The sequence below is a fragment of the Pempheris klunzingeri genome, chromosome 16, assembly GCF_042242105.1.
Source record: "Pempheris klunzingeri isolate RE-2024b chromosome 16, fPemKlu1.hap1, whole genome shotgun sequence".
NCBI classification, from domain to species: Eukaryota; Metazoa; Chordata; class Actinopteri; order Acropomatiformes; family Pempheridae; genus Pempheris; species Pempheris klunzingeri.
In genome coordinates, this window is record NC_092027.1 from 2,289,506 (window position 1) to 2,305,587 (window position 16,082).

Sequence of the window (16,082 nt, forward strand, 5' to 3'; positions counted from 1 at the left end):
GTTAGACGTGGATTTGTGTGTGTGTGAGAGTGTGTGAGTGAGAGTGTGAGATAATCTATAATTAAATTCCTTAGTTTAATGGGATTATCTTTGGGAGACAAGCAGCACAACGTCCTTGACATCCATCCTCCCGGTTAGTTACGGGTGAGCGACACACACACACACACACACACACACAGAGCAGGAGAGAGAGGGGAGAGATGAAGAGGGTGTGAGGGAGGAGATAGAAACCAGGGGGCAGCAACAAAGAGAGGAGGAAGAAAAAAGAGCAGTGAGGAGAGATCAAAGAGCGATGAAATGCTTGTGGAGTGAGAGAAAGCGAGAAGCCATCCGGAGGGAAAGGCTAATGGAGAAGTGCCTTGCATTGTAATTATCTCATTTTCTGCTGCGTTGCCACTGAAGGTCGACTGGCCTTTCCCTCAGCGAGCTCCCCTCCGCTTACAGCACACTACAGCCGGCCAAAACAAACACTTCCATCCCTGTTAAAGACAGAATGCAGAAGGTCTTCATCATTTTCTCTCCGATCTTTCCACTGATTTCTTCTTGATGAGTTCTCTGTCTGTTGGTGCTCACCTCTTTTTTTTTTTGTTTAGCCTGAATAAACCATCAAAGATGAGATGTTCTATCGATTTTTTATCACCTACAACATCCAGACGCTATGTTTAGATCCTATCCAGACATAAAATCTATCAGCTGTATCAGTGTTGAAACCAGTGAATAATTAATAACGCTGATAAGGCACAGCCAGCCAGCCAGCCAGCCAGCCAGCCAGCCAGCCAGCCTGGCCAAAACATACCAACCGACTGTGGACTCAAAGTCCACAGCTCTGGAGCACTGATCCAAAATCTTCCCCCTGGTACAGGAGTGGATTGTGGGAAATGTACAGGCGACACTGTGCGTCTAAACCCAGCTCCCACGGTCATCCTCTATTATACAATGTGTGTTTTGTAAAGCAAAGGTGTGATGAGTTATGTCAGATGCCAGATGTCCACGCTGTTTAAAAAGGAACAAACGTGAACTCGCACGAAAGCACAGCGTCTCCTCCGGTCATCCAGCATCCGTTTGACGTCCACACACACAGGAATGTGCAGCAGGGAAACCAATTTTTTTTATCTCACATTGTCCACCTGTTCAGCCTGGACTGAAATTCATGGATGTGTCATGGAAGACACCAAAGCTTTGTGTGTATTGTCTGGAGGTGATGCATATGTGGCACAAACGTAAAGAGGATAAGACCTCTGTGCAAATATTCCAACAGTTTAACACAAATCTACAGTGATTCCTGAGGAAACTGGGTAATGACGGTGCTAATAGCCAACAAATGCCGTGTCACTACCCTTGGGTTGTGCTAAAGCATCTAAAATGGTTTGCACTGTAAGCAATGCAGTAACCCCAAAAACACCAACAGTGTGTACTTCATCTCCACCTGCTGGTCACTGAGAAACTGGATCACCGTTCAGTCTGTCGTCCCCTGTAGATACTAGAAGGTGGAAATACATTAAATGCCAGTTTTTGTGTGTGTTTGCTATCGTAAGTTAATTATGAACAAAAGGTGTTTTTTAATGTCAGTAGAAGTTAAACTCTTCTACTTCTAGTCAATGAAATAAGAGTGAAATTAAACCCATTAAACCCCTGAAACCACCTCCAGGACACCTTGGGGTCCTCGGACCTGAGGCTTTACATGTTAAATGGGCCCACAGTTGCTGCTGAGCTGACCAGCCCTGATGCTGCCTTCAGGGACTGCTTGAAGTAGCTTGAAATCTTGTCTGTGTGGAGCTGGCTCGGTGCACAAGGCCACTTTTGGAACTTGCTCAGGTGTGATCATGTAATTGCAGAACTTTTTTTCTGTCTAACCTTGCTGATATAGATGGGGTTGGCCAAATAAATGCACGTATATATATTTGAAATATTTCAAACATGTAGCACTTTCTTATATTAACTCAACTCAATGCCACAGGGTCACGTTTATTGATTTTGTTCAAAAGTGAGGGATTTGATTTATTTTCTTCCACACATAAATTCACCAAAACGATGTAATATATTTTTTTTAAATGAGATAAATGACTAAAAGCAAATAGTCTACAGCAATGACGACAAAAAGAAGAAACTATCAGCGGGGATAGTTATAAAAAAATGTAATCTGATATTTTTGTATTAGATTTTTCATCAGATTCATTCATAAGGTGAAATTGCTGCTGTTGAAATCACACTAACTCATTTCGTGTATTAACAACATTAAATCGAGTGGGACGTGAACACACCACGACTTATTTACGACTTCCGCCCTGGGACAAACCGGAGTTTACGGGAGCTCGTGAACGCAGCGCAGCACAGCCAGGACTCCGGCGGCTCCGAGCGGAGAAGGTATCAGCTGTCACTGTCTTTAACTGAGCTTTACTGGCGATAAACACCGAAATATCAGCACAGAAACGGCAAAGTACTGCAGCGGGACTCCTTTCATTGTCTAGGCTGTGACTGTTAGCCGGCTAACGGCTAACCCTGCTAACCGGCAGCTGTCAAAACAAACGGTTTCCTTTAGCTAACGCTGCTAGCTAAATCTGTGCTCAAAGTTACCGGTGCGGTTTTGTTGGGCAACCAGGGGCTTTTTATAATTGAGTTTCCACGAGGCAGTTTACCTGTAATCTTTAAAAAAAAGTGTTATTTTGTCGTTGTATTCTCTTTAAGCTGGTTTAATTCAGGACTTTTTGTTGTGGGTGGGGGTCTGGCGGATGTAACTTCAGGTTAGCCGCCGACCCGACTTGGCTAACGGAGGCTAGCACCGCAGGAGGAAACTTTCCAACTTTCAGCCATTTTTATTTTAAATAAATGCAAAATACTAGATACAAACATTGTACTTGATATACGAAACTCTGTAGAGACAAGCTGCCAAGCGGGCTGGCCTGCCTTAAAGAAGATAGTTTAGTTTTTGTAAGCTTTTGCCGCAGTTTTCTATGCGGAAGTGACTGAAATTGGACGGATATCACATCATTTATAGCTGAAAAAGTCAGAGGAAATAAACCTGAGGATGGTTGACGGGCTGTTAATTCTCTTATTTGATGTCAATACTGAAGGAAAACGGCATTTATTTGGTTCCCTATAGGCAGGACCTTACAAACAACTGATTTTTGCCAATTTTGATCATTGATTTTATGTTTGTTTCATTATTATATAGAAAATAAAACTGCCAAATGTTTGCTTTTACTAGACTTTGTGCAGATTAACTTTAATTTTCTAGAACTAATAAGTAGTTGATTGACAGAAAATGAATCTACCTTGCTTTGATAATCAATTGTTCTGGTTACACCCTCTCAAATGGTTTTATATCACTGTAAACTGAATATCTACTGTCATTTAGATACACGGTCTTTTCCCATGAGGGGAATTTGGTTTCACAGCTTGTAAATGTTCATGTCTTACAGGAGAAGTGTGCAAATACACATATTACATTACAGCTGAAACGATCAATCTGCTAATCAGTTTCTCCAGTTTTCAGGTCATAGTAAAAAGTGCATGTTATGTCATACATTCATGCCAATACGTACACATGCATCCCCACATAGTCATGTCAGATCAGTTCACCTCAAAAAGCTTTTAATGGGGTAATTAAAAAGTATATCTACATGTGTATATATCTGAATTAGAATACTGGGGGTACAATACATAGCTGCCAAGGATATCTTTATATTTTTTTAGCTAAATCAGTAAATGGATTCATTCAGAAAAGAAGAATGATCACCTCTGTTGATCTTGTGAGTTGATTGGAGAAAAAAAACCCAGTTAAAAAGTATTTTGTTAACCAAAGTAAAACTGGGCCTGTACTGAAAGCAAGCAGCTGCTGCATCTCCAAAAGCTGTGTACTGCAAAACAGGATCAACTTGCAGATGTAGCAAGATAACGGTGTGTTTGAGGAACAATAGCTCATTCAAAGCGCATGTTTGCCACTAATCGCTGCATTCTGCAGGGCTGTCTGCATGTGTGCGTGAAATATCTCCGAGGACTAAATTATGGAGACGTTATTGGTGTCACCATCTCTGCAGATGACCAGTTAACTTGTCCCTGACTCATCAGAGTTCATCTGAGTGCTGCCACTGCCAAAAGGCCCAAACAAAGAGCCAGTGATGAAGTAGCAGCCCATACCGCTTTACTATTGTCCCCCCATAATTAAGCGCCAGCCTGGGTATGTGAGCTGCTCAGCGTCTGGGTGGTCACAGGATCTCCAGCCAGCGTGTAGTAAACAATGCCTTACACAGCTACCACTGTTTCTGCTAACTGTTGCTCATGGCATCCCGGTGAACCTGCCACCTGACACACACCGGCTGAAGGCTGCAGGTTGTTTACATGCAGCAGATTTTTTCCCCTCTCAGTCTGGAGGCTACAGCTAGTCAGGCAGATAAAGCCATTTACTAACCTGATCTGTGCTCTTCATTATAAGTTTATCTGAAAAAAGCATTCACTTGTTTGCTTAAACTATGCCTAAATTGATTAATTGATTATTATTATTATTATTATTATTTGTCAAATCATTTCCTTTAACCGGCTGTTGATTTATTCAGGGATCATTTCAGTTCTACTTTCATGTCTGTGAAAGGGAACAGAGAAACTGTGCAGCCCCGGATACATCTTACACTCATTAAAAGCAAAAATTAAAAAGACTGGTACTCATAAAAAAGATTCTGCAGTTTGATTAGCTGTCAGAGGCACAATTATGTAATAATCTGATGATGATTCAGTTTCAATGGCAGCATTAACTGTAATTGTTAATGGTTGTTATGAATTAATGTCATTATTTTTCTAGTAACCAAAATCTCATGGGTCATTTAAAATGAAAACAGTTATTATGTCTTACATGGTGAATCATATACTTAACAAATAAAAGGTTCTTACTCATACTTGATTTTTATTTATTTAGAGCCTTTGTGCTAATTTTCAATCAGACATGTAACAAAATATTAAATAATAATGTGTAGAAAATAAAACACAAAACAGTCCATGTGACAGAAGCAGCCCCTGTTTTAGGGACGAGCTCCTCGCTTTGTCGCCGTCCAACTGATAAAAAGATGCGGCTGTAAAGATTTGCAAAAGGATGGAGCATGATGTGAAACAACAGAGGTTTTTCCATCGTCACACTGTAGACATGTCACATCACACAGCTCCGTGTTGATGTGTCGGGATGTGTCAGTGGCTTATTCCCCAGCAGCCACATATGTCAACTCTCAGCATTTTTATCACATTCGCTCCCTGGATCAACACATCCTGGCTACTGCACCTCGACTTCTTCCTCAGCGTGCAGCAGGGCTCATCAAGTGACGCTAGCCGGCACGGCTGCTGTCTGTAGCATTTTGCTCCTTTAGTCTCAGTAAATGTCTAAAAAAATATTAAATTTGTCCAGATGTGCTGAAAAACTATGCATCTCTTCGGATTTGTGCGGCTGTATCATTCAGTTACATACAGATACATTTTACACTGACAAAAAATGGTATTGTTGAAGTGCATGTCAACCTTTTTCCTGTCCTTCATATCCTTCCTTCCTCCTCCTCCTCAGATGCAGACTATAAAGTGTGTGGTGGTGGGTGATGGTGCCGTAGGAAAGACATGTCTGCTCATCTCCTACACCACCAACAAGTTTCCCTCTGAATACGTCCCCACGGTGAGTAACTGTGCTAACCCAAAAGCTTTTTTATTTAGTACCTTGTTTACTTTATTTAGTGACATTCTGCAGACATGCAGCTGCAAGGTTTTACTGCTTTACACACTCGGTGGCCCTGTAGCTCACACAGGAAGTGATACTTGTCTGGAGACGGGCATGAAAAGGACTGTGTCGTGTACATGAGCAGTGATCTGTCACCAAAACTAACAAGGCCTTTACAGTAAATCAAAGGAGAAATCAGTCACCATACAGACCCCGCTGTATTTACAGTGTGCACATAGTTTACCTCTCAATAATCATGAGGGATTATTATAAAATGGTTTAGATAATCTGGTTCAATGTTCACTTGCTTACAACCTGTTTGTTTATCTCCTTGCTTGAGTTTTTAACTACTGTAAATAAGAAAAAAACTGAATGAGAAGGCTGAGTGCTCCCACTGCCATGTCTATATGCTAATTACGAGGCTACAGCCAGAGACTGCTTAGCGTAGCTTAATATGAAGACTGGAAATGGGGAAACGGCTAGCCTGGCTCTGTCTAAAGGTAACAAAATCCACCTTCCAGCACGTCTAAAGCTCAGCGGTTAATATGAAAATAATTTCCCAGCATGTCAAACTGTTTCTTTGATGTGACTCAGATGAGACAGTGAGTTGTTGGAAAGAGTTACTGACAGCAGGTGAGTCTGTAGTATTGATGAAAAGAAGCAGACGTGACAAAAGGAGGCAGGTTGTTTATCTTATTTGAGTAAATGTGAAGGCTTTTGTCATACAGATGCAGACCGATACATACAGAACGGTATTGATGAGGCGATCCGCTCTTTCCTCCGTCTGCCATTTCAAGCAGCTGACAGTTTGCTGACTTGACCTGCTGACTTTGCTACGAGCTGATTGGCTGTTGAAACAGGTGACGTGTCTCTAGGCTCTAAAACCAACCACGGGCAACTTGAGTTGCAGGCATAGACTGTATGAAAGAAGGGGATGTAGCCACCGGGATGTCACCTATTGGTTTATTGACTGCCATTTTGGAGCCACAAGTTAAGCATTTTCAAAATCGGCAATTTGGTTTTAGAGCCGTTCTTATTTAGATTTTTGTGGCAGATGTGCCGCCTCTGATTGGCGTCCTACTTTATCATCTGTTTTCCTCTAAATGGGACCATAATTAACGAAGTGAACATCCTGCTGTGTTGAAGGAGACTGTAAACTAGCGACTGAGACCATAAACTCATTAGGAAAATGTTTACAGAGATAATTAATGAAGTGATAAATGGGCTCATTTTCTCATAGACTTTCATACAATCAGACTTCTGTTGGGAGCCGCTAAGAAAGAACGCAGGTTTAAGGCAGCTACGTCCACTTCCAAACCTGAGACGGCGAGTTTACACCACTGCAGTTTTCCCCTGCTAAGTTTAATTTGTTGTCTGGACTAAGGGTGGACCCAGTGGGAATAACACACTCACCCAGCCTGTGTTGTTGTTGTTGTTGTTGTGGAAATATCTGCGTTTATGGAACCGTAGATATGCTGTATAATGGTGCGGTTGCTTAGTTTCATGTACCGGCAAGTTTAAAATATTAGAGATTCTCCGTATTTCCTGTCAGATTTTTACACTATCCAGAAGTGTTGTCTCATGCTGAAGCAGCACGGTGAGGTAGTGGCCTCACAGGCTCTGCAGTCTCATATAAAATCAGGTCCAGACCGTCGCCTCAGCTCGACAGATCCCGCAAACTCTGGCTTTTTGGTTTGTGGCAGCCAGAAAACAGCTGACTGTCTGTTGACAGGCCGGACCGTCCTGCTAGAAATATCTTAAATATCCCCGATTGACGGGCAGCTTCACAGACTGCTGACTGCAATTTGATGAGTAATTCTCTACTGTTTTCTATCTGTACCCCATCTCCCTGTCTCTCTCTCTCTCTCTCTCTCTCCCTGTCTCTCTCTGTCTGTCTCTCTCTCTCTCTCTCTCTCCCTGTCTCTCCCTGTCTCTCTCTCTCTCTCTCTCTCTCTCTCTGTGTCAGTCGTCAGCACAGTTTGATCAGAGCATTGCAGAACCAACAGTGCTGACTCAACTTTATCTTCCTCTTCCTGTCTGACTGTCTGTCTCTCACGCCACCCCCCCACCCCCCATCATTTCTAACCATTCAGTATGAATATGTCAGCACTGTCACAGATATTTCTTTCTACTTATGTACAGATCAGACCAGCTACTATGGTGGAGACTGGATAAAATATGATACGAGTTGTGTTTAGCGTCTTTATAATGGAATCTGATCTATTGAATGAAGCATCTGACTGATGGTAAACTAGTTTCTACAGTCATTATGTCCTCATATTGAGTTATATAAATATAAATATAATAAAAAGTTAGATTTGGAATAAAGTTGTACTGGAAGTTGAGGGTTTCACCAATAAATAATAAATACATTAGCAGGATTTTTATCCCAATCCGATCAGGAGATAAGATATTTTGTTATGCATCCATAATAATAATGATTACATACTTTCCCCTCATCCAGGCTCCTGAACAGTTTGGTCCTGTCAGTATTATCACATGCCAAACACTCTAGTTTGATCTCAAACCATTGAAACCAATAATCACAATAGATCCATTATTGTGCACCCCTGATATATCAAGTGAAGTAGTAATTCTGAGGTGAATCTAGACCGCCTGACTACTTATAAATTATGATACGTTATTACAGTCAGAAAAAATGGCTCCTCAGTGAGAGAGAGAGAGAGTTCATCCCTAAATCATTTAGTAAATCATCTTCACAGCGCTTAAAAACAGCAAAGTACATTACGTTTCCGTCACAGACGGAGCAGTGATCTCCTGTACGGCTGTAAAACAACAAAGAAACCAAAACCAAGAAAGTGCTGCAGCCGGAGACTCGGAAAGCCTCTAGCTTTGTGCGAACTACTGCAACGTAACGTAACAACAAGGATGAAGGGAAGCAAAGACGTCTCACAAACTGTTGGAGCTCATTGTCTGTTCCTCTCCACGTGTTGCACTTTAAATCACTGTGTGTGTCGTGTCTCTGTTATCGTACACAACGCCGCTCTGTAAAACAAACACGAGCGAGCAGTCCGCCATGTTGAATGTTTTCAATGTGACGTTGCCGGAAGTGAAAACGTGCTTGTTATGTAAAGGCCTTTAGAGATGGAATAACCAAGGGGGAAACTTTTAAATGTTAATATTGGTGTTTAACTCCAGCTGATGTGTTTGAACACTCCCATTCAACACACAGTTTGGTTTTAACATTTTCACATCAGCGGCCCGTCTTGTTGAGCTGCTTCCTGTCAGTCAGCTGACAACCAGAACCACAATGAGAAATCAGGAGAGAGGAAGTCTCCTCCAGGAAGTAATCCCTCAGAAACACGTCTCCTTTATCTAGAATTTAACGTCACGTCTGAAACATTTTATCTGGGGTGTCTTTGTTAGGCGCTTCATTGCAAGCTGAGGTTTGGTACTGTGTAAAGTCCAAATGCAGTATGAGCTCAGTGTATAATCAGTCAGAGAGGATGGTGACGCTGCTGTAATACTAAATAACACCAGCACTCACTGGTCCCTGTAGCTGCAGCTCTTTTCCACTGTTCAAACTGTTTCTAGCAGCTTCTGCAGACTGAGCTCTGTCCAAACACATTATCATCACAAACCTGCATATGCTTTGGTGTGTGTGTGTGTGTGTGCGTGTGTGTGTGTGTGTGTGCGTGCACGCACGTGTGTGTGTGAACAATGAGCATGTGTGTGTACTTTGTATTTTATTGAAGTATTTCAGTCTGTGTGTGTCTCACCCCTCCACCGTGCCTCAACGTATCACACAGTGTTTCTGTCTCAACTTGAAGTGTGTGTGTGTGTGTGTGTGTGTGTGTGTGTGTGTGTGTGTGTGTGTGTGTGTGTGTGTGTGTGTGTGTGTGTGTGTGTGTGTGTGTGTGTGTGTGTGTGTGTGTGTGTGTGTGTGTGTGTGTGTGTGTGTGTGTGTGTGTGTGTGTGTGTGTGTGTGTGTGTGCGCTGTACTATCACTACCACCACTATAAGTCAGAATTATAGTTCAATAGTAGAAATGATATTAACTATGGGTTAACTATCTAATTGTGTAGATTATGGTTTGTTTTAAGTTACACAGAGGGACAAATTTAAAACTTGTTTAAAAGAGAGTTTAAAATACTTTTAGTCACAAATATTTAATTTAATTTAAAACCTTTTTCTCAGGAGCTTCAGCAGAGTCGAGGTCACTTCCTGTACAACAGAGATGGTCAAAATAAATAAAAGGCATGATGCAAAAGATGAGATGTTGTTTTGACTCATCAGTGCTGATATCTGAGTTTGTTCTTTTTTCAATAATAATTCTTTACTCATGAAGAAATATGAACCCGTTTTTCGACAAATGTTTCTGTAAAAGCACTTTCCCTAAATAAAACTGTCTAAAACAGTTCAAATTATGTTTTAAATCAGGGACTACATGAAAGACTAGATGTTACAGTGTCATTTTGATCAAATTAGATTTAGTCTTCTCTCATTTTAGTGTCAAATTTAGTTCCTTTTGACTTTTTTGTCTTTTTTTTGTCAGTGAAATCTGAACTTTTGTGTGTATTTTGAGGCTGCTCTTTGTGTTGTACAGTTACCGTGGTTAAAGCTGTTTAAAAACGTGTCGCACTCAGCCATAGTTTTTGTTTTTAGTCGCTGTCTTTTTCTCTTAAGCTGTGGATGGAAATGGTTCATCGGTTCACATTTTTACCAACAAAATAAACACAGATTTGCAGCCTGTTTTTGATGATTGAACGTCTGATACACAGACGTGCTTTGGCATAGAAATACAGCCCCAGACGTGCACACAGACGGGACATAACAATCAACAAGCGTTTCCAGTCACCTGCTGTGAGCCTGCCTGTTTAAATAAAGACTAAACAGATGCAGGAGTAAACCCAGCTTGAATCCATGATTGTAATACTCGGTGTAGCTTCCCCTGCTACAGGCTACATGCTCCTTATGTGGAACCTGCCTGTGCATACGGAGCTTCATTAAAACCAAACAGTGTCTGTAGGGCACAGCGGGTCGACTTGCTGTTTATTCGAGCAGGCACAGCGACTATAAAACACGTCCTGCTTCAGCTCGCTTCCGCGCTCACAGAGCCGAGGTTAGCAGGCATGTTGGGACCGTTCTGCTTCTCTACACGGCAGCAGCCTGAAGGCACGAGCGTGATGAAACAGGAGGGAGGAGTGAACGGAGACAGACGGGCCGACGGAGGGTCTGTTCACCTCAACAGCAGCAAAACAATCCTCCCTGTACTGAGAGCACACGGCTTGTTTCCATCTGTTTTAACACAGCCTGGCTAATCTGTCACGTAGGAGGACTTCAAATGGTTTTAGGACATTTTATTAGTCATATATCTTACTTTAAGTGATGCGGCCGTACATGAAAATGCTTAACTCTAACAGTAATGCTGTTGTTTTACACGGTTTCTGCTCTCATGAAGGCAGGAAAAGGGTTATTTCAAAGTACAATATATGACGTACCAATATATGAATGACTGTGTGAGATGCAGCTGTCAGTAAGATGTGACACCTACGCAGTCCTGATGAAGTGTCCTGTTTCCAGACCTCTTGAGTAACCGCCCACGCCTCTGATTTGCTCACAGAGTTGGTCTGATGTTGTGCTCATTAACTGTTGTTTCCCACAGTTGGTGAAATAATTGACCATATAATCAGAACTGTGTTGGCGGGATCAAGACAATGCGTCATGTTCTCGTGCCAGAGCCAGGAAAGTATTAACTGGAAAAATGGTCACAAACATGCCAACGGGGGATCAACACGACTGTAATTTGTTCCAAGTTGATGTGCAGGAATAACGCAGCCTGACAATGATGGACGACCGCAGCGTTTATGTTTCTTTCAGGCAGCGTGCAGGAATTCAGCCGTTTCTTTTGCATGATTTCATTGGCTTTACAGACTCGTCTACCAGGCGCAGATTCGGCAAATTCACTGTCCAAGCAACCGCCGCTGCAGCATTTGTGTGGACTAGAAATCGTCGAACTTGAACAGAGTCTTCAAATAAAGTGACTCAGTCTGATTATCGGGTTCCTTGTTAAACTTCTTCTCTCCATTGGAGGAGCCCCGGTGGCTCACGTGGTGGAGCGCCTACCATTAAGGCTTAAGTCAGAAGCCCAGGTTCGATTCCAGCCTGCGGCCCTTTGCTGCATGTCTTCCCCTCTCTCTCACCTGTTTCCTCTCTCACTGTCCAACAAAGGCCAAAATAATAATCTACTATGTTCTAAACTGTGATCTTTGCCCAGATGTTTAATGTCAAACACAAAACCTTCAGATTTAAAACCAAGTTTTCAGTTCTTTCAGAGTCGGTTTGTTAAAGGTCTTCAGCCAGCAGTCAATATACACCTCCTGTGTAACACACACATGTATATATTCTATATTTTTTCTTATATTTTTGTATTTTTATAGTCATTATATCCCTTGTTTTTGCACTGCTTCTGTCTCTTGTCTCTCTGCTGCTGTAACAGGTGAATTTCCCCGGTGTCGGAGAAATTAAGTCTCTCTTATTTTATCTTAAAATGTGCTTGTCAATGGTCACCACATGCAGTACAACAGTGTACAAAGAAGGCAACATGGTTCCCAGCAGTTTCAGGCAGTTAACTGTTCATTTAATAGCTAATAAAAGATGTATATGTGTTGTTGGAGACATTTAAAACCAGCTTCAATACTTCATGTCCACCTTTGACATGTGCAGGGTGGAGGGACAAAAAAGGAAAATGTGGCTAAAGGTTTGGCCTCAGGAGCCCAACTTGCTAATTTTGTGCAATAAAACTCTCACTTTGTATGGAAACTAGTTGAAATGCTCCAGTTTGGCTGTCTGTCCAAAGAGCTGTGTACTCTGTTGGAGCGGACATGAACAAACTAACGTCTCCCTGAAGCTGCCGTCGAGGCTGCAGTGATGATGTGAAAGCCTTTGCTGTGTGTAATTTCTATCAGGACCTCTGTGACTCAGACCGAGAGGACATTTTTGGTGAATGAAGACATTTTTGTCTGGTCCTCACTTCTTCAAAGTGGCCATCTGGTTGCAGAATTAGGTTTAGATTGTGAGCAAGGGATTGTGGGTCCGTACGGGTGAAGTACATAACATTTTGTGTGTGCGTGTCTGTCATAGGACGCTCACGAGCCTCGTAAAGATAACTTCCTGTTTTGTTTTGAAGGATGTCTGAGATCATATGTCTTTTTTTACATTATTACTTCCCGATTTTCACCTTCCGACCTCACCCTCTCCTCTCACCCCTCACCCTCTGTCCCCCCGCAGGTTTTCGATAACTATGCAGTGACGGTGATGATCGGCGGGGAGCCGTACACTCTGGGTCTGTTTGACACTGCAGGTAAAAATGGAGTCTGCGAGTAGTTTCTAAGATCCTGTGGGGGGTTTGTCTTGGCTGTATTTTACCTGCTGGTGTTTGTTGTCTGATGTGAGTGTTTGTGTGTCTCCCCCTGCAGGTCAGGAGGACTACGACAGGCTGCGGCCCCTCAGCTACCCTCAGACAGACGTCTTCCTCGTCTGTTTCTCCGTCGTGTCGCCTTCCTCTTTTGAGAATGTCAGAGAGAAGGTGAGTTTAGACGTTTAGTGCGTTCGTCTTTTCCAGTCTGGGGTTCAGGTCAGTTTGCATCGCGGTTTTAAACACAACAGACTAAATAAGATGATGTGTTTGATTTGCATCGTTCAGAAAGAAGCACTGGGCTTCATGCTAGATAACGGGACCATCTCGATACGGGATTGCAGGATTGTCTGATCCTCAAACTAAATGTGGAAGCATACATAGAACACACAGCTGAATATCTGAATCCAGATGTAATTTTAATCCAATAAGACCGCTCACTAACTACTCACTTGTAATAGCACATGTTGCCATACTGATATTTAATCCATCTGAAGAGATCTCTCAGGAGTTTGTCTTGTGTATGAGCTACAGGAGCTCAGAGAACTCCTACTGTAATGATCTAAGTTGAAGTGATTCAGTGTGAAACATCGTAAATTAAACCGTAAATCAAATGTATTAATAAAATCTGTTTACTGCCCAGCTGTAATGGAAATATCGAGGTTCCTTTGGTGTGTTTTTCTGGTCTTGTATTGGTGTGTTGTATTGGGCTGATAACTCTGGTTCACACTCCAACAACAGTTTTAGTCCTGCGTGTCTCACTCCTCTCCGACCTCGTCTCCTCACAGTGGGTGCCGGAGATCACACACCACTGCCCGCGGACGCCCTTCCTGCTGGTCGGGACTCAGGTGGATCTGAGAGACGACAGCAACACTCTGGAGAAACTGGCCAAAAACAAACAGCGAGCCCTGACCTGCGAGAGCGGAGAGAAGCTGGGCCGTGAGCTCAAGGCCGTCAAATATGTGGAGTGTTCAGCTCTTACTCAGGTACGTCTGATGTCTGACAGGGAGGAGCGGTCTTAGAGGTTCATGTCTTGTCACATGAAGTTTCTAGAATTGGTGAAATAAAAAGAACCTTCCAGGAAGAGAAGCTCAGATAAGTCGTGTTTTTGTCGTGTTGCAACATCACAAGAGGAGACGCGTCCGGACCTGCCTGACTGTGCACAGTGATTGATCGATTATGTCTTTGCTGATTGCATATTTCCTTTGCACAATGTGGGGAAAACAGGAAATGATCCAGATTTTTTGCCTTAGTCAGTCTTAAGGAGCCGGGGATGTGTGAGGAGTGACTTGCTGCTCAAACAGAAGACTGCAGACAGGACGTTTGTTAAAGAATGAATAAGGAAACATTTAACATTAGAAGTTTTCCAATAAATAGTGATTGATTGATTAGTTTTAGATTTTTGTTTTTGATTTTAAAACACCAAACATTTGGATGTTTCAGCTTCTCCAACGTGAGGATTTGCTGTGTTTCACTGGAGTGAATGAAACTTCTTTGGGTTTTGGGGAGGACTTTTTTTTTTTTTTATACATCAAACGCAGGATACTGGGGTTCGAGCCATGTGGGAAACCACGTTTTTCAGTCGCAGCTTGGTTATGTTTAGGCAACAAAGGTACTTAAACTAGAGGCATGTTATGAAAACTAAATAAACTAACAACATTTTATGATATATTTCTTAAATCCAAGTCACTGAAATCATGTCTAAATGAAAACAATTTACATAAACTCTAGATATTAAAGGCTTTTTTCTTGGGGAGGATAAACACTTGGTGTCTACACACGGGTGCAAATACATCTGCCGGGTATTTTCCACTTTTTTATGAACAAAGGGAGCTGATAAGATGGACATGTATCTCATCAGTGTTTCCGTGTCTTTCTCAGAGGGGACTGAAGAACGTGTTCGATGAGGCCATCCTGGCAGCTCTGGAGCCTCCAGACAACAAACCCAAAAAGCGGTGCGTCCTGCTATAGACGCCACAAGAGGAGGACGAGGAGGTGGAGGTGGATCGAGGAGGGGAGGGGGGCGGATGAAGGTGGACGAGGTAGACACATGTTTAAACAGTGCCTTCAGCCGTAGTGACTTAACGTGGGTGTGGTGTTGGAGGTGACGGGCTCTCGACAGGCTTTAATTTCGCCATAGAGACGTGTTGCTATAATATGACTAACACATGCAAACAACACGCCTCACCGAGCAGGAAACGGGGGGGTTAACTACAGGAGGAGGCAGGTTGAGCAGTAGAGAGGTTTGAACCTCAGGCGCCTTAAAGATACAAACGGTGGATGGAGTCACGGTTCCTGCTGAAACTGGCAACCACCCTCTCAACACGATGACATTTCTCTAAAGATCTCTACACAAATTACAAGTCTTAAACTTTAAGAATTTTAGATCCTGCTGCTGTGTTCTATTTCTCGCAAATCTATCGTGAAACTGCCGTTCTGTAGAGAAGAAAGGGCACTACAGCGACGGGGTGCATTCCAAACTGTTTCTGTCAGCTTCTTTCTTTTCCACCGCAGCCAAACTAAAAACAATTGTTGTGATATTTTGTCTTTTCTTACTTCGGGCATTCCCATGTAGGTTTTTACAGCGATGGAAACATAATATTTGTAGAACTAAACTGGTTTCCAGGTCCTGATGAGTTTGAAAGTGGCCATACAGGTTTTCCTCTGGAGAGACACTGAAAGATGCTGCTCAGTATTTTTCTAAAACTACAACCTTTAGTGGATTTAGGTCTCTCGTCAGGAACATTTTCACTCCAATCACACCTACGTCAAATCAACAGGACTAAGATCTCGGAAAAACCTTCTAAAGTGAGCCGACAGTTACGTCGTCGCACTTATAACTGATTTAAAATGTGTCTTTGCATTAATATAGAGGAAATCTCTCCAGAAGCAGAATCATTGAAATCTTTCTTTCAGCCAGTTGCATTTGGAAATTAAAGCCTTGTAGTCTAGTTAAAAAAAAAAAACAACATTAATGATATTTGTTACCATCCACTGATCTGATTAAAACAACGA

At 42.4% G+C, this 16,082-nt stretch overlaps 1 protein-coding gene across 1 annotated transcript; it reads left to right on the forward strand.

The window, feature by feature from the left end:
* The first annotated feature begins 2,299 nt into the window (after positions 1 to 2,299).
* Positions 2,300 to 15,090, forward strand: LOC139215173 (cell division control protein 42 homolog). The gene is made up of 6 exons (XM_070846049.1): positions 2,300 to 2,364; positions 5,543 to 5,647; positions 12,941 to 13,013; positions 13,129 to 13,238; positions 13,856 to 14,053; positions 14,949 to 15,090. The coding sequence occupies exons 2-6, from the start codon at positions 5,543 to 5,545 to the stop codon at positions 15,036 to 15,038; spliced, it is 576 nt and encodes a 191-aa protein (XP_070702150.1). The 5' UTR covers positions 2,300 to 2,364; the 3' UTR covers positions 15,039 to 15,090.
* Positions 15,091 to 16,082: the final 992 nt, after the last annotated feature.

Bases quoted from the DNA above. Each gene is read 5' to 3' on its own strand.
- LOC139215173 (XM_070846049.1), top strand. From the start codon at position 5,543: ATGCAGACTATAAAGTGTGTGGTGGTGGGTGATGGTGCCGTAGGAAAG. The intron at 5,648-12,940 runs GTGAGTAACTGT...GTCCCCCCGCAG, and splicing joins CCTCTGAATACGTCCCCACG to GTTTTCGATAACTATGCAGT. The intron at 13,014-13,128 runs GTAAAAATGGAG...CTCCCCCTGCAG, and splicing joins GGGTCTGTTTGACACTGCAG to GTCAGGAGGACTACGACAGG.